Raw genomic sequence first — 23,646 nt, 5'->3', positions numbered from 1 at the left:
TTTACAGATATCAGTAGTCAGGTAAATATTTATGGCAGAAAGGTAATGATCCAAAAAACAGGAACAGGCCCTCTGACACACCATTTCCGCATCAACCATGATGCCATTCTAAACTGATCCCATCTGCCTGCACATTGTCATATATCAACATATATGACAGTCATCAAGAAATCCAATATGGATTTCAGAAGTAAGGTCTTTACTGCTTGAAGAATTGGGAACAACATTTATTTTGGTGAACGCATTTATTTATTTATTAACTCACTGACTAATTAGCTGGGATTAACTCACTTCTTTTATTTCAACATTATCAAGCTATTTAACATGAACCCTTTATGTCTGAAGATGTATGTCAATGCAAAACAAAACTGTACTCATGACAAAGCTATTTTTCCATACATACAGTATTAAGTCTGTTGTCAGTAAAATAAGCTGAGATGCTGTAGATAACAAGAAGTGTTAAAAAATTAAGGTGAAGTTAAACTTCAGATGTGTGCAGTGTCAACAAAATGGAAGAGTAAAGTGTTTGATTATTTTAACTACCAACCTGATAAAAAATTATTTATTAAACAATGAAATATTACAAGTTATGTTTTCTGTAGTAAATTAACATAAAACTGATTAAACTATAATAGGCATTGTATATCAAAGTGTTTGAAATGAATATAATTAACCAGAATCTTTGTTTCTCTTTTCCTGATGTAAAGTTCATTGCACATTTTATTGACAATACAAAATAAAAATCAATGTCTTAATCTAAACATCACCTGTAGAGGCATATCCATGAGTGAAACTTTGGTGGGAGCATCAATCTTCTGAGGCCTTTGTGAATGATTTTCCAATCTTAAGCCACACTTGTCACAAATACTACTAAATACCTAGAAGACAAGGCAAGAAATGGATTAAAACTTTAAATTTACCAATACTATTCAGCTCATTTAAAACATACAAAACCACATTGTTATATTTACACAAACACTGGAGAATGATCTGCTCTTCAAGGATCTCAATGTTGAGGAGTGGATTACAGTTTTTGCATTCAAATACTCTGAAGTACAACATGGGTCACTTTAAAATAGAGCTCTTGCCACTGCTCCAAGAACCTGCCTAAACCCTTGGAGTTTTTGATCAATGTGAGGTTGTTAATATCAGATCTTATAATTCTTCCAGGACCAATCATATTTTTTAAGACATAATGACTGAACAGTACTATTAAAAGACTCACTAGGCAGGGTAGGTCTTGGCTGATAAAGCATCTTCTACAGAGATAGTTAAATATCTTGCAAGTTTCATTAAGTGTTAATATACAGGAATTGTTTAACGCTGCAGACTGCACCCAGTAAAATATTCTACTTCATTAAACAAATTATCTTTATTCTTGGCAGGGAGGTGGAGCCTTCAAACACAATATTTGAAAGGGAGAAGTACAGAGTATTCTTTGGATCATCAAGAATTCTTTTTGTAGCCATCATTTACTTTGTGCTAATTTCAATCTTTATTAGAAAAATGAGAGATTTCCCTCAGATTCCTTGCAGGTGCAAATATTTGCAGCCATCTTCCTCCAGCTGTGTTGTCTTCATTATAAACTTACACAAACTGTCCAAGGATATATACTATACTTATAGCAAAATAACCAAGTATATAACAGACAAATCAAGGGTTGCGCAGTGGTAGTGCCGCTATCTCTGAACCAAGTAGCACCAGTTCAAGTGCCACCTGCCCCCAAGGTGTGTAACGACATCCCTACATATCCTGAAAATATCTATAATTCACAAATCAGTTTGTTACCTGGAGAATTGTGGGCACCGTTTCATTCAGATCATTAAAGTAATTTGGTTGTTGATTAAAAATGTTTCCTATGTATTAGAAGAAACACAATTAAAAGTTCAAAGAAAACTTTCTGAAAATCATTCTTAGTCCAATCTTTAAGAAAAAATGTTTTCATACGAACCAATCATCTTCTTAAGGAGAGTAGCATTTCCTTTTCCAAATATCACACACAAGTCAAAGATCTTTGGGATGTCAAAGAGAAAACCATCATAGATTATTTCTCCAAAAGCTTCAGGTGTAATAAAGTGTTCCTGTTAAAAGAATAACATGAACAGAAATATTAACAAAATGAAAAAAATCTGCTAGGATACATACAAAATAAGGGTAAAGCTCTTTAAATTTCATCAAATTGGCAAGGAATGGCTACTGCGAGAGCCAAATCTTCAAATAACTTGCCTTGTTTCACTGCAAATGATAAAATATACTGCATATCATAAGTACTTAAAAAGTAAAAATAATTTGCATTTGGGTCTTGAAGGGGATTTGTAGTTAGTGGACTCTCTCCGAAGAGGGCAACTAAAGGTATTTCCAGCCCAGATCTTTGCTCACACCTTTTCCATGGCATCCCTCTTGACAAATGTTTTCATTTCTAATTGCAACTATTTCATTTGGGAAAATCAATCAATGATGCAACAGTATCTTTAACTTAAGTTAGCTTTGTGTACCTATCACAGGAGCAGCAGTTTTAATACAACTTAAATCCATTTGTGTTCTCAAAAACAGCTGCTGCTCTTTGCAAATTTGAATTTCCAGCTGCTGACAAAGAGCTAAGTAGCTCATAGTTCAATATAGGAAGTAAAATGAGCAATCCTGTTTTACTGTTTCTGGAGCACTCTGGTTATTTAGGTTCTGTGGCTCACTAAGTTAATAAATTTGTTATTTAACTGCAAAAATGAGTGAACCACAAGTAAACAGAATTGATGCTTTGTCATTAATTGACTCTGTATGTAAATTAAACAACTGGAAACATTGGTGATGTAATGGTGGTTTTAGTTAATAGGTGCAAATTGCCACAGGTAATTTGATGAAGCCGTTTGGCTGTGTATGATAGGGGCGAGTGCCTCATCCTCTGAGCCAGGAGGCCCTGGTTCAATTCCCAGCCACTCCAGAGATGTGTAATAACATCTCCGAACAGATTGATTAAGGAAAAGAAAAACAGGACACTTGTGGCAATGTCCCTACGTATGACCAGATGGCTTGGGTTCAAGTTTCACCTGGTCCAAAGATATGTCACAGGTTGACAAAAATATCTAAACAAAACTCATCAGTTGCCTGGATTCAGCAGTGACCAAAGGAAACTCTGATGAAAAACTGACATTTTCCTCAAGACAGATAACACAAGTGAGATTGATGAATCTGCAAAGTTAACACTTTAGGTACAATTGCAAATTTATGAATACTACATCACGCCAGGATAGGTCAGACTCCATGCAAGAGTTAATCCTTTCTTTGTTGTATATTCATAAACTGGGTATTCACAAATTTGCAAATGGCAAGTTAACATGAGAATATTCACGAATTAAATATGACACCAGAAGACTACATAACGTAAAGAAAGTAAACCAAAGGCTTTTTGAGGTGCAATAGGTTTTCAGTTACACATCTATAACACACAGGTGATATTTAATTTTACAATTTTTTTGAACTATTTTATAGCTGCATATTCATAACATGTACATCTTGAGCTTAGTGTGCGCAATCAGATAACTTCAGGTTTCACACAAATGTTTTGTTTCATTGTTCAAGGCAACGGATTTTTAATGATTACTCTTTTAAGAATTTCTTCAAAAAGTTATCTGAAATGATTTTAAAAAGCATGCAAATGCTGAAACTTGTTCAAAACCTTCATTTCCAAGTACTATTTTCAAACAACCTGAACAATTTAAAAATGAAGCATTCCATTAATTTCCAATCTCCTGCTACATTCTGAAATGGATGGAAAATGCTTCAGACATAAACAAGCGACTGAAGTTGTGGAAAATAGATTTAGGTTTGGAAGATAATCGAAGGAGAAGATAGAGGGTGGTGGTGGAGGGTTGTTTTTCAAACTGGAGGCCTGTGACAAGTGGAGGGCCACAAGGATCAGTGCTGGGTCCTCTACGTTTCATCATTTATATAAATGATTTGGATGTGAACATAGGAGGTATAGTTAGTAAGTTTGCAGATGACACCAAAATTGCAGGTGTAGTGGACAGCAAAGAAGGTTACCTCAGATTACAATGGGATCTTGATCAGATGGGTCAATGGGCAGAGAAGTGGCAGATGGAGTTTAATTCAGATAAATGCGAAGTGCTGCAATTTGGGAAAGCAAATCTTAGCAGGACTTATACACTTAATGGTAAGGTCCTAGGGAGTGTTGTTGAACAAAGAAACCTTGGAGTGCAGGTTCATAGCTCCTTGAGAGTGGAGTCGCACGTAGATAGGATAGTGAAGGCAGCATTTGGTATGCTTTCCTTTATTGGTCAGAGTATTGAGGCGTCATGGAGCGGCTGAACAGGATGTTGGTTAGGCCACTGTTGGAATATTGCATGCAATTCTGGTCTCCTTCCTATCAGAAAGATGTTGTGAAACTTGAAAAGGGTTCCGAAAAGATTGACAAGGATGTTGCCGGGTTGGAGGATTTGAGCTATAGGGAGAGGCTGAACAAGCTGGGGCTGTTTTCCCTGGAGTGTCAGAGGCTGACGGGTGACCTTATAGAGGTTTATAAAATCATGGGTAGGATAAATAGACGAAGTATTTTCCCTGGGGTGGGGGAGTCCAGAATAAGACGGCGTAGTTTTAGGGTGAGAGGGGAAAAATATAAAAGAGACGTAAGGGGCAACTTTTCACACAGTGTGGTGAGTGTATGAAATGAGCTGCCTGAGGAAGTGGTGGAGGCTGGATGGGTATATGAATAGGAAGGGTTTAAAAGGGATATGGCCCAAGTGCTGGCAAATGGGACTAGATTAGGTTGGGAGATCTGGTCAGCATGGACGTGTTGGACCCAATGGTTTGTTTCCATGCAGTACATCTCTATGACTTTATAATCTTTCAAGGATTCCACCTCGCTTTGATAATTTTGTTTCAAAGAACCTGTGTACAACAGATTGCGGTTTAATTATCTGTAGCTCCAATTCCACTTGGAATTTAGATTTAGTTTTGCACTAGTTTGCTAATTCTTCTACACATTCAAGCAAACATAATTTGAAATACAATGCTTTAAAGTATCAAAGGAACTATATACATCTGCAATTCATTTCAAGGTGTAACTTTCTTGACCTGGAGCTAGAGACATATCATCCAAGAATCAAAAAAGGAAAAGAAGTCGGTAAATAAGCTATATTGTGATAGCCCATATTACATAACAGACAATACAGGCTCGACAATTAACCACAGCATTGGCCTGTTATTCAAGAGGTTCTTGTGTCTCAGTGGTAGTGTCTATGCATGTGGTCCAAAAGGGCTGGATTCCATTTACTCCAGGCTGTGTCACAACACTAAAAATACACATCAAAGAAAATCTTACTGTTATTCAATATTCAATCATCTCCCCTTAACGCTCCTTGTTGATTTTCCTTAAACTTCACTCAAACAGACCAGAATGTCCATTTATATTCTGTTGTGGTAAAAGGCCAAACTTAACTTTCAATTAAAAAAAAATACAGAAAAACAAAGATACTGGAAATATTTCAAAACACAATACTTTGGATTCCTTGTGGGTAGACATCCTGAGAAAGATCATAAAAACACTGCGATGGAGACGTTTTTGCACCTCTTCTACAGCTGGGTTTGGGTTCACAAATTCATCATACTGACGAGGTGTATAATGCAAGAAAGAGTCCAAACATTTCTGCATAGTTTCATCGAAAATAACCTAAGAGTGAAGAAAAGGAAAGTGAATACACAAGAAGCTGTGCACGTCCTGTTAATCTGTTTACATTACAAATCCATACATTCACATTTATAATAGAACTGGTGTTATAATCTTAGCTGATGGCACTACTGGACAAATCAGGTCCCAGCATGAAATCTGACCTGAGATCATTTTTTAAAATTTTGGATAACAGCATCAGTAGACTGAAACATATTACAACAAAAGATGAACATTGAAAAAAGGTATCGGGATATAGAAGACAGTTAAAAAATATTAATGTCTACACCAAAGTGTTTTCAAATTATTTCCCAACAATATCTGTTTACAGAGATTCAAGTTAAGATAAATTACCTCATTATAGCAATTTTTAAAACTTTACTCAACTGACTCGCCCAGTTTCTTTCCTTTGAATTCTGGTGACTTCTTACTTGAATGCTCTCAAAACTGAGAGCTCAAGTTTTCTCAGTTTCTAATAACTCGCAGATTTCTAATCGATTTTTGAAGTTGTATAAACTAAACCTTTCTACTAGTGTGACTATGTTTACTTTGAACGGACTTGTCTTCCTGCAAGGAGAGAAACTAAATTTGCTTCTGATCCTAGTCAAGTTCTCTGAATTGCCTTAAAATAATTAAGTTTCTGGTCTTCCTAAACTAAGATCAATTCTGATTATTCTAAGTTGAATTGGCCTTCAATACTTATCGACCATTTTAAACCACTATATGAATAATTCTTATTAAAACACCAGAGGGGTCTTCAGCCATTTGCTTTCAGAGCAATGTTGGAGTTAAGGTCACAATTTCACAACAACCTTGACCTTTATTTTATTTTAAAGAAAATTTCCATAAAGATGAGCCAGATTCATCCTCCTTTAAGATAAAACTCAACCCTCCAAAAATATTAACATAGATAAACTGTACATCTTTTGTCTCACTGGCTATATAAATTTACCATATTAATATTGTGCTTGTCTCCCAGTGCATCTGTTGAAGTACCATCATTAGTAACAGGCTGTAATGACAAGCTTATATATACAGCTTTAATTTAAAAATAAATATTGATTTCAACAGCTCATTGTTTTACATAAAAACCATCTTAAAATATGCTATTCTGAATAATCATAATTAAGTCTCATTCATTCGGTTTAGAATTGTAAAAATTTAGAACAAGCATATGTGGATCTTCTAGCTGGCGACAATATAAATAGCTTGAATAGAAAACATCAAGAAATTGAGCTATTAATTTGTGAATATTCATAGATCCACAAATGGTTCTAAAATTGATAAAGATTTCAATCCATTACATTTAAATGTACATACATTTTTGATTAAAATTAGTGAAATCATGAAGTGAACAGTGGAGCCTTGTGGAAACAATTTTCTGTGGACTCCATGGTTTAAAATATTACTTTATTTTCACAATATTGTGTGAAAATAAGAAATGATTATATTCTTCGACTTCCTGGAATATAATTTCATCAGAGCTATCTTTCTCAGGTACAATTCTTTTAAAGGCAAATTTTTTAAATGCTTTCATCTATTAATATTTTGGAATTAAAACATGGAAACTCAATCATTTAACAAAACTGAATAACTTTACTATAAAAATAAACTGACTGCTGTCCACAAAGGAATCATTTTATGAGCATGTCAAAACTCTTTACCAAACTGGATATTTCAACATGGCCATGTTATTCAAAGATATCAATGTTATCTTGCATGTGAGCCCAATACATATCCTGTTTGTACATATAAAAGTGATGGTTACTATGAGACCATCACTGGCCTCACCACCTGAACAGAAGCAAATACTTAAAGCCAATGTAATATTATACTTGTAAAATTACATAAACTGGATATACTTGGCCCAGAAAGCTCATTTTATTACCTGACACCAAAATTTATCATGAGGAAGTGCTAGTAACCAATCCAGATCATTAGCAATGAAATTTGCACGCTCTAGAAATTCTTCCACCAGAGCTGGTGTGCCATCTTGAGGTGGTGGCTTGTACAACACAAAGTGACGATCTTTTTTCCGGCTTGGGTGCTATTTAAAAAAAAGCAAACATTAAGTATTGGTATTGAACACAATTTAGGTTCACAAAAATCATGAATGTATAGATTATATTAAATGCATTTTCCTGCAAACCGTGATTTAAATTATATTACAATAATAAACTAGTGGTGAAATTCTCTCCAGAGTCACTACATTCTTACAACTGCTTTTGAACACGCTCCCAAAGGGCGAGCATTGGATAGTTTAATATCACATCACCACACCCAAGTGCCCCCGTCAGAAACTAGACCTGTTCTGCACTCTGGGCAGTACTCGAACCTTTAAAACTGCATTATTCAAGAACGTTTAAGCCAAGGATTAGGACAATATGAAAACAAATACAAAAAGAACACTGAAAAAAAGTTGATCAACAGTTATGCACAATTTATTAAAGTTGTCCATGCCGAGAACAATATTATTGATCGTGCTATTACTGCTTGAACAAACATAGGATAACTTACAGAAATTAATACAACGGTGATGTTTATAAGTGATATTTAGGAAGAACATATAAGAAGGCAAAACAAGGTGGAGTTACACCGATAATAAGGGATTAGATCAGTATATTATGAAGGAAGATCTCAGCTCAGAAGAACAATGTGTGGAATCTTTTGGGTGCACCTAAGAAATAGCAAGGGACAGCAGACATTGCTTAGAGTTACTTATAGGTCTCCATACAGTAGTGGGAGTGTGAGAAATACTATCAATCAAATGAGAGAAGCATGCTGAATTGGCAGAATTATTGTGCATGACTAATCTGCACATATCCAAGGAAGGCATAAGTGAGGGCTGCAGACGCTGGAGATCAGAGTCTAGGTTAGAGTGGTGCTGGGAAAGAACAGCAGGTCAGGCAGCATCCGAGGAGCAGGAAAATCGACGTTTCAGGCAAAAGCCGTTCATCACACATACCCAAGTAACCCAAGTGAGCAGTAAAATTCTGGAGGATGAGTTTTTTAAATATAGTATTATGTCATTTAAAGAGGTGATTAACAACCTTATTGTGAGCCTTGGGTAGTGTTATCGAATAGAGACTTAGGTGAATGTTGCACCATAGGTAGACAGAGTGGTCAAGAAGACATTTCACATGCTTGCCTTCATTGCTCAGGCCACTGGAGTATAGGAGTTAGGACGATATGTTGAGGTTGTACAGGACGTTGGTGAGGCCACTTTTGGAGTACTGTGTACAGTTCTGGTCACCCTCTGTAGGATGGATATTACTAAACTGGAGAGGGTTCAGAAAAGATTTAAAAAGGACGTTGCCAGGAGTTGCCGGTTTGGTTATAAGAATAGGCTGGGACTTCTTCCAATCGTGCAAAGGTCTTTTCCCTAGGGTGGGGGAGTTTAAAACTCGAGGCAAGGTCTGAAGAGAAGGAGTTAAGAGAAATTTGAGGGGCAACGTTTTCACACAGAGGGTGGTTTGTGTGTGGAATGAACTGCCAGAGGAAGTGGTAGATGCAGGTACAGTTACAACAGTTAAAAGACATTTGGATAGGTTCAGGAATAGGAAAGGTTGCGGGATATAGGTCAAATGCAGGCAAGTCAGATTAGTTTAGTTTGAGAGATTTGGTCAGATTGGATGGGTTGGACCAAAGGGTCTGTTTCTATGCTGTATGATTCTATGCGTGACCGCAATATGATAGAATTTTACATTTGGTTGAAAGGGAGTTAGTTCATTCTGAAACAAGTTGGTTTAATTTGAGTAAGGGATAATTGAAGGCATGATAAATAAATTGGCTGAGGCGTTTTGGGAAAATACATTAAAATGCATGCCTGTACATAGACAGTGGACAATAGTCTTTAAAGAACTATGATTTACCGCAACTATACATTCCTTCAATGTGCTAAAATACAAAAAGGTCAGTAAATTGTGGCTAATAAATTAAATTCAGGATTGTACAAGATTAAAAGGCCTAAAAGTTACCACAAATAGTAATTCAGAGGATTAAGAGGTTCATAGAAAACAACAAAGCAGTGCCAAGAAAGTGAGAAGGGAGAATAGAATATGAATGCAATCTCGCTGAAAAGGACTGTAAAAGCTTCTACAGTTAAGTAAAAGGGAAACATTTGTTTAAAACAAATGTGAGCCAATTACAAGCAGAATCAGGAAAACCTGTAATCAGAAGAGAAATGCCACAGAAGCTTTATGATTACTTAATGTCTGATTTCACTGAAGAAAGTACCAGAAATTTTCCAGAACTAAAGATCTAAAGTGACTATGGAGAATGAGATAGTGAAGGAGATTAGTCTTTGTAAGTAGATTGTACAGGGAAAAAATATATATACTGGGGCCAAAATTTGATAAATACCCAGGACCTAACAGATAACATCATAGAGTGTGAAAGGATTTAGCTGTAGAGAAAGTCAATGCCTTGGTGATTACCTTCCAAGATTGGGTAGATTATAGAATAATTTCTGCTGATATGGAAGTAGCAAATGTCACCCCCATTATTTAAGAGAGCAAGACAGAAAAGAAGGATCTTTGGATCTGTTAGTCTTACATCAATAGTAGAAAAAATCCTAGAATCTATTATACAGGATATGATAAATAGACCCCTGGTTGACAATGATCTGATTGGACATAGTTAGTATGGATTTGTGAATGGTAAAATATGTTTAACAAACTTGGAGTTTTTTGAAAAGGTTACTAACAATATAGATAAAGGACAGCCAAGTATACTTTGATTTTCTGAAGGCTTTTAATAAAGTTCCTCCACAGGAGGCTGGTTAGAATAATTAAAGCACGTGGGATAGGAAAAATGTACTGTTATGGATTAAAGAATCCTGGCTAACAGAAAACAGATGGTAAAGAATAAGTGGCTCATTGTCACATTGGCAGGCTGTGACTAGTAAGGTATTACATGCATTATGGGCCCCAGTCATTCACAATATATATCTATGATTAGTATTTGGGGATCAAATATTTTTCCAAATCTGCAGATGATACAAACCTAAGTGGGAATGTGTGTTGTGAGGAAGGTGTAAAATTGCATCTGGAAGATTTGACAGGCTTCATAAATGGACAGTGAATTTGTGCACAACAAATTCTCACAGTGGCATGATGGGCAGGTAGAATATCATTCGAGGTGACCCAATTGACAGGAGAAAGAGGTGTGCAGAGTCTTTCTTAAATAATAAGAGGTTGAGAAAGTAGAGATGTACAAAGGGAGCTAAGTGTTCTTTGTTATTAAATCACTGAAGGATAGCATGCAGGTGCAGCAAGTAACTGGGAAGGCAAATAGAATGTTAGCCTTTATTGCAACAGGATTAGAATACAAAAATAGTGAAGTCTCATTTCAATTGTGTAGGAGATTGGCTCGACAATACCTGGAGTACTGCATGTAGTTTGTGTCTCCTCATCTCAGCAGAGATATTACTATCACATTGGGAATATAATGAAGGTTCATCAGACTTGTTCGTGGGATGGTGATACTGCCTATGAAGAGAGATTGAGCAAACTGGACCTCAAAAATGAAAGGTGATCTCACTGAAAAAAAGATACCTGTGTCTATGCAGTCTACCACTGGTTAGTGAGTCTAGAACCAGGGAGCACAATTTAAAAATAAGGGGGGGGGGTGTCACTTAGGTCAAAGTTGAGGAAAAACAGTTTTACTCAGAGGGTTACAAACCAATCGCAGAGAGCTGTAGAAGCTCAGCCAATGGAGTATGTTTAAGGCATTTATGGATTTATAGAGATAGATAGATACCAGTGGCATACAGGGTTAGGGGATGGTGTAGGTAAAGGGCATTGAAGTGTTCAATCAGCCTGATCATATTGAATGACAGGGCAAGCTCAAGGGATTGAACACCCTACTCCTGTCCCTATGTTTCCAAAATAAAATAAGATGTGTTCATGTATTAAAATGAAGCCTCTGCACTTTATGATATGCAGGATTCAACAAATATGTATTTTAATTGCAATCTGATGAGTAAAATGCCCTACCTATGGCTCTGGAAATACAATTTAAAATTTATCCTGAAGTGGAACAGAAATATTAACACACACAGACACTTTCGTTGCTTAGAAATGTAGAAGTGTATTTTATAGTCAACAAGGCAAAGAAAAGAAAACATTACCAGAGAAATTGATAGAAATCATATACAAGACCCAAAAAAAAGGCAGGAAAATAATTCTCTCTCTACCTCAGACTGTGAATTATGAAATTGTGTCAGCATAGTCATTTTATTATCTACTAAATCAAGAGTTTAATCATTTCGATACATACCTGTTGAACACTTAGCAACAACCCACAAGGTTAAGGGGTCAAGGATTTGAAAACAATCTATGTTGACATTTCAGTGCAGCACTTGGAGTGTGCACTGTCAGAGGTGCCACCTTTGAGATATTAAAACAAGGCAATATATGCATTCTCAAGTGAATGCAAAACATTCAACAGCACTCTTTCAAAGAAGAACAAGGGTGTTATACTCAGATTTCTGGTCAACATTTATCCCTGCACCAACATCACACACAAAAAAAACCAATTTATTTGGATATCATCATGCCACTGTGAGAATTTGTTGTGCACAAATTCACTGCCTATATTATAACAGTAGCAACACCTCAAGTACTTAATTGACTGTAACCACTTTGGGACATTGACGATTTTAAAAGGCCATAAATGAATACAAGTCTTTTTCTTTACATTCCTGAATAATTCAGCAGCTACGCATGTCACCCAGTTGCACCTTAACACACTATGTCATGACAAATTTGCCTGGATTTGAATGATGAAAATGTTTCCTTTGTTGCCTATGATATGGAGGTGCTGGTATTGGACTGGGGTGGAAAAATCAAAAATTACACAAAACCATGTTATAGCCCAACAGGTTTATTTGGGAATACAAGATTTTGAAGCTTTGCTACAACACGATTGGACTACAACACGGTGTTGTGTGATTTTTGATTTTGTTGCCTATGGCATTCCCATGAACATGCAACTTTTGCTTTCGTTTGACAATTGACGATGGGGTGCGATTTTTATTAACTAAGATTGCAAGATTATGCAAAGCATCCTGTCAATAATACTTATTGCAGTCGTAAAATACAAGCATGCAAAAGAAAAAATGCCGAGTGGTAAGGGAACCAAATAAATTATTCTGTCTAGTGATGGGTTCCTTACATATTGAGCACAACTGCATCCATCTATTGCATATTCCATCACACAATACAAATGGCAGTGTCTCTGTTATAGTTACATTGTAAAAATGACTGGTCCATCCAAGCACCACTTCATGGTGACATCGAAATGCAACCTTTCAACTGCTTCAGTTGAAGTGACCTTTCACAGCAGAGTGGGAGGGTCACATTCCTGGCTGTTCAGTTAAGCTTTTCACTGAAAACTGATTTACCATTGTGAAATTTCACCAAATAGTAACTAACAGTTTATTACAGCTTTTTGATAGATATCAATATGGAACAGTACTATTTATTTCCCCTACTATTTCAATGACATTGACAGATATATTTCAGTTATTCTTTGACTGTTAAGTTTACATGCTATACCATGAAGTAAATCCAAAGTGCTCACTTGTCAGATTTCTGTTAGCCAATTCACATTTCTAAATCTGTTCAAAACTGAAAACAATTACATTAAATCCGGAACAGTGTTGTATGTAGATTCGCAGAAGCTGAAAGAAGCATGAACAGCTCCCCATCCCTTATTATTCTGTTTACAGAAAAAACATTATTCTTAAGTAGCACAAATGAGATTTAACTGAAAATATAACATTCAGAGTTTCACTCATTAACAATAGCTTTATGAAGATTTTATACAGTAAAAAGTGGTTTTCAGTGATGTTCCAATTATATTATTTTTATAAAAGTAAAAATTGTCTTTGCAATTTAGTATACTTAACTCTGAATTAGTTGAAATATTGGTCAAACATTTTTCCTCCATATCATCTGGCAAGAAATTCTAAGTACTGCATTCAGGTTAGATTAAATCACAAAGAACACAATAATACTTTGAGGCAAGTAAAAACAAATTCAAAATTTGAGATCCTGTGTTTGCCTCATCATGCATAAACTGATCTGTCCAGACCAATGAACAACAAGAAGCCAATTTGTAACAGACAAAGTTGGAAATGCCTTCATGTCTTCTCTTATTGCTAGTTTCCATTTATAACATATTATTTGAAGGAAATTGGCCAAAGTGATTATATTTGAATTCAACAGCTGTCTATGGAATGTACCTCATGACATGCTAAATTGGTTTGATATTACTTGCCTGTTCACATTTACAGAGAAATTGGTCTTGCTTCCCTATTTACCCAATTAGATGATCACTGTTCAAGATTACCCTCATCTCCACCTTCCCACCGCCAGCATTCTCTTAATCAACTTTAACTATCACACCCAACACCCATGTAATACCGTTCCATCAGTGGACTGGATACAACTACATCTTACAGTCAGAGTCATACAGATGTACAGCACGGAAATAGACCCTTCGGCCCAACTCATCCATGCCGACCAGATGTCTCAACCTTGTCTGGTCCCATTTGCCAGCACTTGGCCCATATTCCTCCAAACCCTTTCTATTTATATACCTATCCAGATGCCTTTTGAATGTTGCAACTCTACCAGCCTCCACCATTTTTTCTGGCAGATCAATCCATATGTGCACTGCCCTCTGGTGTGAAGAAGTTGCCCCTTAGGGCTCTTTTATATCTTTCCCCTCTCACCCTAAACCTATGCCCTCTAGTTCTGGACTCCCCACCCCAGGGAAAAGACTTAGTCCAGTTATCCTATCCATGCCCCCATAAGGATACCCCCTCAGCCTTCGATGCTCAAGGAAAAACGGCCCCAGCCTTTTCAGCCTCTCCCTGTAGCTCAAATCCTCCAACCTTGGCAACATCCTTGCAAATCTTTTCTGAACCCGCTCAAGCTTCACAACACCCTTCAGATAGGAAGGAGACCAGAATTGCATGCAATATTTCAAAAGTCTCCTAACCAACATCCTGTACAGCTGCAACATGACCTCCCAACTCCTGTACTCAGTGCTTTGACCAAGAAAGGAAAGCATACCAAATGTCTACTTCGCTATCCTATCTACTTGCGACTCCACTTTCAAGGAGCTATGAACCTGCAGTCCAAGGTCTCTTTGTTCAGCAACACTCCCTAGGACCTTCCCATTAAGTGTATAAGTCCTGCCCTGATTTGCCTTTTCAAAATGCAGCACCTCGCATTTATCTAAATTAATCTCCACCTGCCACTCCTCAGTCCATTGGCCCATCTGATCAAGATCCTGTTGTAATCTGAGGTAACCTTCTTCGCTGTCCACTTCACCTCCAATGTTGGTGTCATCCACAAACTGACTAATTGTACCTCCTATGTTCATGTCAAAATCATTTGTATAAAAATGACAAAAAGTAGTGGACCTAGCACCGATCCTTGTGGCACTCCACTGGTCACAGACCTCCAGTCTGAAAAACTTTGAGCCAGTTCCGTATCCAAATGGCTAGTTCTCCCTGTATTCCATGAGATCTAACCTTGCTGACCAGTCTCCCATGGGGAACCTTGTCGAATGCCTAACTGGAGTCCATACAGGTCACGTTCACCACTCTGCCCTCATCAATCTCTGTTACTTCCTCAAAATACTCAATCAAGTTCATGAGACATGATTTCCTACACACAAAGCCATGTTGACTATCCTTAATCAGCCCTTGCCTTTTCAAATGTGTAAATCCTGTCTCTCAGGATTCCCTCCAACAACTTGCTCATCACCAACTTCAGGCTCACTGGTCTATCGTTCCCTGGCTTGTCCTTACCGCCTTTTTTTTTTAAAACAGTGGCACCACGTTAGCCAAACTCCAGTCCTCAGGCACCTCACTTGTGACTATCAATGTTACAAATATCTCAGCAAGGGACCCAGCAATCACTTCCCTAGCTTCCTACAGAGTCTAGGGTACATTTGATCAGTTCCTGGGGATTTATTCAGCTTTATGCATTCCAAAACATCCAGCACTTCCTCCTCTGTAATATGGGTATTTTTCAAGATGTCACCATCTATTTTCATACAGTCTATATCTTCCCTGTCCTTCTCCACAGTAAACACTGATGCAAAGTACTCATTTAGTATCTTCCCCCAACTCCTGCGGCTCCAAAGGTTGCCTTGCTGATCTTTGAGGGGCCCAATTCTCTCCTTAGTTACATTTTTGCCCTTAATGTATTTGTAAAAAGCCTTTGGATTCTCCTTAACCCTATATGCCGAAGCTATCGGATGTCCCCTTTTTGATTTCCCTCTTGAGTATACTCTGACTGCCTATACACGCTAAGGATTCACTTGATCTATCCTGTCTGTACCTGACATATGCTTTCTTCTTTTTCTTAACCAAACCCTCAATTTCTCTAGTCATCCAGCATTCCCTATACCTACAAGCCTTTCCTTTCACCCTAAAGTAATATATTGTCTCTGGACTCTCATTATCTCATTTCTGAAGGCTTCCCATTTTCCAGTCGTCCCTTTACCTGTGAGCATCTGCCCCCAAGCAGCTTTTGAGAGTTCTTGCGTAATACCATCAAAATTAGCCTTCCTCCAATTTAGAACTTCAACTGCTAGATCTGGTATACCCTTTTCCATCATTATTTTAAAACTAATAGAATCATGGTCACTGGCCCCAAAGTGCTCCCCCACTGACACCTGCCCTGCCTTATTTCCCGAGAGTAGGTCAAATTTTGCACCTTCTCTCATAGGTACATCCACATACTGAATCAGAAAATGTTCTTGTACACACTTAACAAACCCTTAACACTATGGCAGTCCCAGTGTATGCCTGGAAAGTTAAAATCCCCAACCATAACCACCCAATTATTCTTACATATCACTGAAATCTCCTTACAAAATAGTTTCTCAATTTCCTGCTAACTATTAGGGGGATCTATAATACAATCCCATTGAGGTGATCATCCCTTTCTTATTTCTCAGTTCCACCCAAATAACTTCCCTGGATATATTTCCAGGAATATCCTCTTTATTAACAACGCAACTCCCCCTCCTCTCTTGCCTCCCTTTCTATCCTTCCTGTAGCATTTGTATTCTGGAACACAAGTCCCATGTTCCTAAGCATGCCCTGTGTTCATCTGCCTTCCCTGTTCGACCCCTCACATTGAAATAAATGCACTTTAATTTATCAGTCCTACCATGTTCTCTGCTTTGTCCCTGCCTGTTTGACTCGCTTTTGTTCTCAAATGATTGATCTCCTTTCTCACTATTTCACTGCACCACCCCCAACCCTTACTAGTTTAAATCCTCCCAAGCAGCTCTAGCAAATCTCCCTGCCAGTATATTAGTCCCTTTCCAATTCATCATTCTTGTACTGGTCACTTCTACCTCAAAAGAGCTTCCAATGATCCAAAAATGTGAATCATTTTCCCATACACTAGCTCCTCAGCCATACATTCATCTGTTCTATCCTCCTATTCCTACCCTCACTAGCTCATAGCACTGGGAATAATCCGGATATTACTACCCTCAAGGATTCGTTTTTAAATTCCTGCCTAACATTCTATGTTCTCCCTTCAGAATCTTATCCTTTTCCCTTCCTATGTTGTTGGTACCAATGTGTACAATCATGGGCGGCACGGGGGTACAGTGGTTAGCACTGCTGCCACGCAGCGCCAGAGACCCGGGTTCAATTCCCACCTCAGGCGACTGACTGTGTGGAGTTTGCACATTCTCCCCGTGTCTGCGTGGGTTTCCTCCGGGTGCTCCGGTTTCCTCCCACAGTCCAAAGATGTGCAGGTCAGGTGAATTGGCCATGCTAAATTGCCCGTAGTGTTAGGTAAGGGGTAAATGTAGAGGTATGGGTGGGTTACGCTTCGGCAGGTCGGTGTGGACTTGTTGGGCCGAAGGGCCTGTTTCCACACTGTAATGTAATCTAATCTAATACCCTCCTGTTGGTCCCTCTCCCCTTTGAGAACATTCTGAACCTTCTGAGACATCCTTGATCCTGGCATCAGGGAGGCAACACACCATTTTGATTTTTCACTGCTGGCCATAGAAATGTCTATCTGTGCTTCTGACTAGAGCGTCCCCTAACACAATTGATCGCTTGGAATCTGACGTATCCCTCATTACATTAGAGCCTCTATTGATAGCAGGAACTTGGCTGCTCGTGCTGCATTCCCCTAAAAATCCATCACCCTCTACATTTTCCAAAACAGCATACTTGTTTAAAATGGGCATAGCCACAGAAGACTCCTGTACTACCTGCTACCTACCTACCTTTCTTGGAATTAACCCATCCACCTGACTATATCTACGGCTTTCCTCCCTTCCTATAACTGCCATCCATCACACCCCCAGCTCTTGTAAATTTCTCACTGGAGTGACAGTTAGAGGCAACCGGTCCATTTGATCTGACAGGATTCATAACCGATGACATTTGTTACAGATATAATCCTCAGTAACCCGTAAGCTCTCTCAAAACTCCCACATCCGACAAGAAGAGTATATCACTCCACTAAAGGCCATTTTGCTTCTTCCAATCGAAAGACCCAGAAAATAGCACCGTCTTATTGCTCTACAAAACACTGCCCAGGCTAACTTAATATTTATGGCTTATATTTTTAAAATTTAATCAAGAGACAGATCCCAATAAAAACATATAATCAAAGATTCTACTCACTATTGTAGATTTACAGCAAGGTTACACTTAAAACCACTGACTTATCTGTTTCGGTGCTGTAACCTCTCCCAAACAGGTTCCTCCAAGATCAGTTGTGAATTTCACTGTTGGTTAAAGTTTTCCTAGACACACTCCAATGTCCAGCGATACAGCAAAGGGAGTAACTGCGGAGATTCACTGTTTTATCAGTTAGCAGTGTAGGTTTCTTTCTCTCTTTCCCTCCCTTACAGACTATGTGCTTGCTGCCTTTGTCTGTCTTGCTCCCTTTTAAAAGTATCATTGGTTTGACTTTTTTTTCTCCAAAGTTCTAAAACAATTGCAACAGCATATGAAACAGTAATTGCTGCTCCTGGAATTCGAGGAAACCATCTCCAACACCTAAAATACCTCAAAAAGGAGCAGCCATTGCAGCTACAAATTTTTCCCATCCTCCGTCTTGGATTACCCAGAATAATTCTGGAGGAGTTTTCTTTTTCCCAAAATGCAGCTCAACTAAAACCCTACAGCAGCAGCAAGGATGAAATTGACAGGTAGATTAAAATTACTTTTGATGGCAGTGGCATTTCCTGTATCCCTTAGTAACAACAGGTTTGAGTAGCCTTGTTCACAACCAATGTGGAATTGCAGGCTGGTATTTTGTAGCATTTAAGAACCTGGTTTAATAACTCTTTTGAGAAATAATGGGCTTTTGATTCAGTGAACAAGAGGCACGTTGGAGATAGAAGTCACGAAAAGCAGATAATCTGCGTTTCTGAGAGAATGTTACTCTCAAATAATCTTGCAGTACCTTTTTTCTGTCCAGAACTTTTAAATGTAAACTGCAGAAACAAAGTACACTCTCTCTTGCTAAGTTCCCTCAAATAGTAAATGAAGGGGTTCTTTAGTATGTGAGGAAACCAAACTAACTGCAAATTGTGTGTACAAAATCTATAAGATTCTCAATGTGTAAATTCAGATTGACAATACATTTTATTTTCATACAGTTATATAAATGTATGGTGGAAAGATTGATTCTGAACCAGAAACATACAAATTTGTAACATGTCACCATACATCACAAAATACTTGGTTGCAGTTGAACTGAGTTTTGTCAATTCTCATCTGGCTACTGGCACATTCTAGTAGAATGGAATGAGATGGGAGATAAGTCATGGCCAAATATGTGATGACATTTATCACATCACAAGATATATTGACAGATAACCCACAAAAGTGGGTAAGTCATGTGGGCTATGGCTGCTACAGTGATATAATGCTCTGGATTTTGCAGTCAAGCGTGAAATGATGCCACTCGCCCTGCCTTCAAAAACACTGCCACAAAGATCAAGCAAATTTCTATGATGTTTTAATTTCATTATGACACTATATACAGTATAGGGGATGACAGGCAACCAGCAATAGTGATGTCATCAAGTAAACTAGCAGCCAATCACATTGAAGAATGGTTATCGGTTATAATCCAGGAAGTAATGAATGTTTTAATATTTTAGAAAGCAGAATAATGATTGAGGTATTGGCATTTGATTATGGTAGAATTTGACTTTTTTTAATATTATGCAAAAATTTCACAGAACTACAAAGAATTGAGATATCTGAAAGTCAATAAATATAAAATCAGCTTTTTGGAATTAGTAAAGCTATTTAGTAATTATTATGAAGTTAGTCCGTTGTTAAAAATCCAGAGTGTCACAGAGTCACACAATGTGGTCCCACTAGTCCATGCCAACCACATTCCCAAACCAAACTAGTCCCATTTGACTGAGTTTGGCTCATATCCCTCCAAACCTTTCCTTTAATCTACCTATCCGAATGGCTTTTAAATTTTGTAACTGTAACTGCATCCACCACTTCATCTGGCAGTTCATTCTACATATGAGCCACCTCCTGTGTAAAAATGTTTCCTCTTATGTCCTTTTAAAATCTTCCTCCTTTTTCTGAACTTGCCCACCCTTGCTATCCACCATATCTATAATTTTATAGATCTCTATAACATCACCCTCAACCTCCTACACACCAGTAAAACAGGTCCCAGCCTATCTATATAACGCAAACCTTCCAATCCCAGCAACATCCTGGCAAATCTTTTCTAATTTAAAGCAAACTTCTTAAAGCAGGGTGACCAGAACTGTACACAGTATTCCGGAAGGCCTCATCCAATGCACTGTACAACTGAACCATGACATCCTAACTTTTACAAAGCATTTAATAAAGACTTTTATAACAAGGACAATAGCATAGAAAGCTTAAACTCAGATTAAATCAGTAATTTTTAAATTGAATCCATTTGCAAGGAATATAACAGCAACATTATGGCAGAATGAAGGATTGTTGAGAGCATGTTTGAAAAAAATATTCAGTTCAGTTTCAAAGAGTAATAATAGTTAAGGATTAGCGTTTTACTATCTTTACGGTGCAATATCTGGGTCACTGAATTTATCTCCTGTCCAGTCACGATTTTTTGATTTCTACCTACTAAGTAAATTATGGTTTTCTTTTATGTTGATTTCCATCAGTGACCTAAATGAAAATTGAAAACTCATGCAATAGAAAGGTAGTTTTGAGCCAGAAATTTTAATGTAGAACTTTTGTTAAAGATATTTAATGCTGAAAAATTCTCAATTGCTTTGGCGACTTCACATTTTGACAATATTTCACACACAAGTGATAATATCTCAGCAGCAGTCTACTGGAAGAAAATGAGTGAGGAGATAAAGTGGTGCTTTCTTTAGCCAAAAGAATGTTCAAGTTGCTCGATAATGTAATAGCGACGCAATATTATTCTAAGTGCTGAAGATTTGAAACAAAGAAATTGCTTGAGAAACTGAGCTGGTCTAGCAGCAGAGGGGAGAAAATAAATTTAAGGATTCAAGTCCAGTGATTTTTCTCAGAACTGTTCTTCAGTTCAGTTCTGAAAGAGAGTCACTGAACTCGAAACGGACAATGAAAATGGTCACTGGACTTGAGCTAAAGTATACAAATAATTTCAAAGATCCAAAGCCAACCAAGAGAGCAGTTGAGTAGTTTAAAAAGGTTTGGATGATTGTTTCAGCAGCAGATGAAGCATGGACAAAGCAAATATGGCAGCTATGGTCTTTCGGATATGGGGAGAAGTTTTGGTGCTTTGACGTTCATGAATGTACATGTATTTTTGGATCATTTTAACACACACCATTTGGATTAAAAAAAAAACCAAGGTTAGATCACTTGAGAGTAAGTTTAAAACTAATGCCATTACCAATAGCTTAACTGTTAGAAAGAGGATTTAAGCATACAACTCACCAATGCTGGCAAGTGTTGGGTTTTCCCAGTTCTTTTATCCGGTACAGGTAGCTGTATTTGATCTAAAGGCAGAGTTTGTGGCATAATGTGCTTCCTGTAATGTTGGCACTAAAATAAAACAGGAACTATGTCAATTTGAAGTACATTAAATAAAACATTTAATGTTTGTTTTTCTAAATTACGCATTCAAATTTTACAAAATAGCCAAAATCCATTAACATCCACTCTGAATATCATTGGGAGAGTTGCTCAAATGAGAATCATTACAGATATACTGCAAACGATGTAGGCATTGTCTAATAAGCCTGTTCAGAGATGGTATTACACGCCTTGGAGCAGGTGAAACTTGAACCCAGGCCTCTTGGTCCAGTGGCAGGAACTCTATCACTGCATTCCCACAGTCAACCAATGATTATCAGCTTCTAAATAAACCTATTCAAGTGATACAAGTACACCATTGTTACAGATAATGCCTTGGTTCAAGGAATATGGTTTATGGTTGCAATCATTATTGTTTCTGAATATGAACTATTTTAAAATCATGGGGATCAACAGCTGAACTTAAGCTATAATGCATTAAGATAAACTTTGTTTTAAAGATTGCTTTACTGACAAATTATAATGCAAAAAAGTAAAATATGCTATTTGAGGCAATTTTCATGGATTCATAAAATTCAATATGGTCAAATGCAAATGAAGCATTCTACAACAGAAATGAATTTCATCATGTGGCTACTAATAGTTTTATTTTAGGTTCATATTAAGAAAGTTGCAGATCCCTAACAGAAATAATTGCAGTAACTGGATAGCTCTGCACTAAAGGATTGTTACATTGCATTGTGGGTGCTAGATTTCATACATCAGATGATCAGTCAGGGTACCATCTGGTTTTCCTTTCATTCACAGGATGTGGGTGTTGCTAGCTAGGCAGGTAGCTGGTGCATCTGCAATCCTTGTCCTATTAGGTGGCAAAAAATGCAGGTTTGGAAAGTGTTGCCAAAGGAGCCTTAAGGAATTACCGCTATGCATTAGAGGTGGAACTAAGGTGGATTCAGTGCTAATCCAGTGGGCTGGTTATCCTGAATGGTGTTGAACTTCAAGTGTTGTTGGAGCTGCACCCATCCAAGCAAGTCTTCAGTGTAATTGATTTAAAAGGCTATGTAGTATCCTTCAGCCATTTCTTGAAATTGCAGGGGTGAATCAAACTGGCTGAAGACGAGCGAATATTCAGGGAAACCTCTTTCACAATTTTTGATGAAAAGGAAGAATTTCACCCCAAGTATTAATTTCTCTCTGGTTCAGCTCTGGTGGCTGTTCTTGAAAAGTGAAACAAAAATCAGTTGTATATGGCAAGAATGATGCACTAATAGCAACGACTTAACAGCATCTGTAGAAAGTATCAGGAAACTTCATGCACACCATTCAGATATGCACTGAGCAGACTGAGACAGCATTATTGTTATCTTTCCAGCAATGTATAATAGAAATAATACTATCACACTAAAGGCAATTTGTTTCCGACTTCAAAAATGAAAAAACCCAAACAAGATTTAGTTTTGAATTCCAATCTTTATGGAAAATAATTAGTAGTATGATTAATTTCATTTTTCCTAAACTTGAACTGTATCTGGACAAGGAATTTTGAGCTGTACAAGTTCAGAGAAAATAATAATTGTTACAGTTCTCTCATGCATACATGAACTAAAAGCACCAAGAAGCACATTGTGACTGTGCAACAATTTGGCCAATCCTTCAGGGCTACTTATTGCTTTATTTTTGCTTGAATAAATTCAGTCAAAGGTGACTGAAAAGACATCACATTTAAAACATAACAGTCCAATGTGCTGATGATTTACATCATTTTTACTATAACAACTTTTGAAAAAAGGCAAACTGCTAAGTACTCAAATTATTCAAATTCAGTGTTAACCTTCAGAATACTTAAAAATGTATATTACATATACTGGAAACTTAATGCTTTTTTTTTAAATTTTGAAACATA

At 37.4% G+C, this 23,646-nt stretch overlaps 1 protein-coding gene across 2 annotated transcripts in view; it reads right to left on the bottom strand.

The window, feature by feature from the left end:
* ascc2 (activating signal cointegrator 1 complex subunit 2) overlaps positions 1-23,646 on the bottom strand; it is a 62,194-nt gene that overhangs the window by 37,392 nt on the left and 1,156 nt on the right. The window contains exons 2-8 of one of the 2 annotated variants that reach the window (XM_088000083.1): positions 21,974-22,076; positions 21,645-21,752; positions 7,569-7,727; positions 5,513-5,683; positions 1,952-2,081; positions 1,789-1,856; positions 768-878 (exon numbers count right to left, since the gene is read on the bottom strand). In XM_088000083.1, the coding sequence (XP_087856209.1) occupies positions 768-878; positions 1,789-1,856; positions 1,952-2,081; positions 5,513-5,683; positions 7,569-7,727; positions 21,645-21,728 (723 nt within the window). In that variant the 5' untranslated portion in view covers positions 21,729-21,752; positions 21,974-22,076. The remainder of the gene's footprint in view (positions 1-767; positions 879-1,788; positions 1,857-1,951; positions 2,082-5,512; positions 5,684-7,568; positions 7,728-21,644; positions 21,753-21,973; positions 22,077-23,646) is intronic. The other variant, XM_088000082.1, reaches the window with a different exon arrangement.

This window comes from Chiloscyllium plagiosum, unplaced genomic scaffold (assembly GCF_037043375.1).
Source record: "Chiloscyllium plagiosum isolate Xiang-an unplaced genomic scaffold, Cpla_swu_hap1 HiC_scaffold_24, whole genome shotgun sequence".
Lineage (NCBI taxonomy): Eukaryota > Metazoa > Chordata > Chondrichthyes > Orectolobiformes > Hemiscylliidae > Chiloscyllium > Chiloscyllium plagiosum.
Note: the sequence above shows the minus strand (reverse complement) of the source record. Positions and strands in the feature narration are given on the sequence as shown.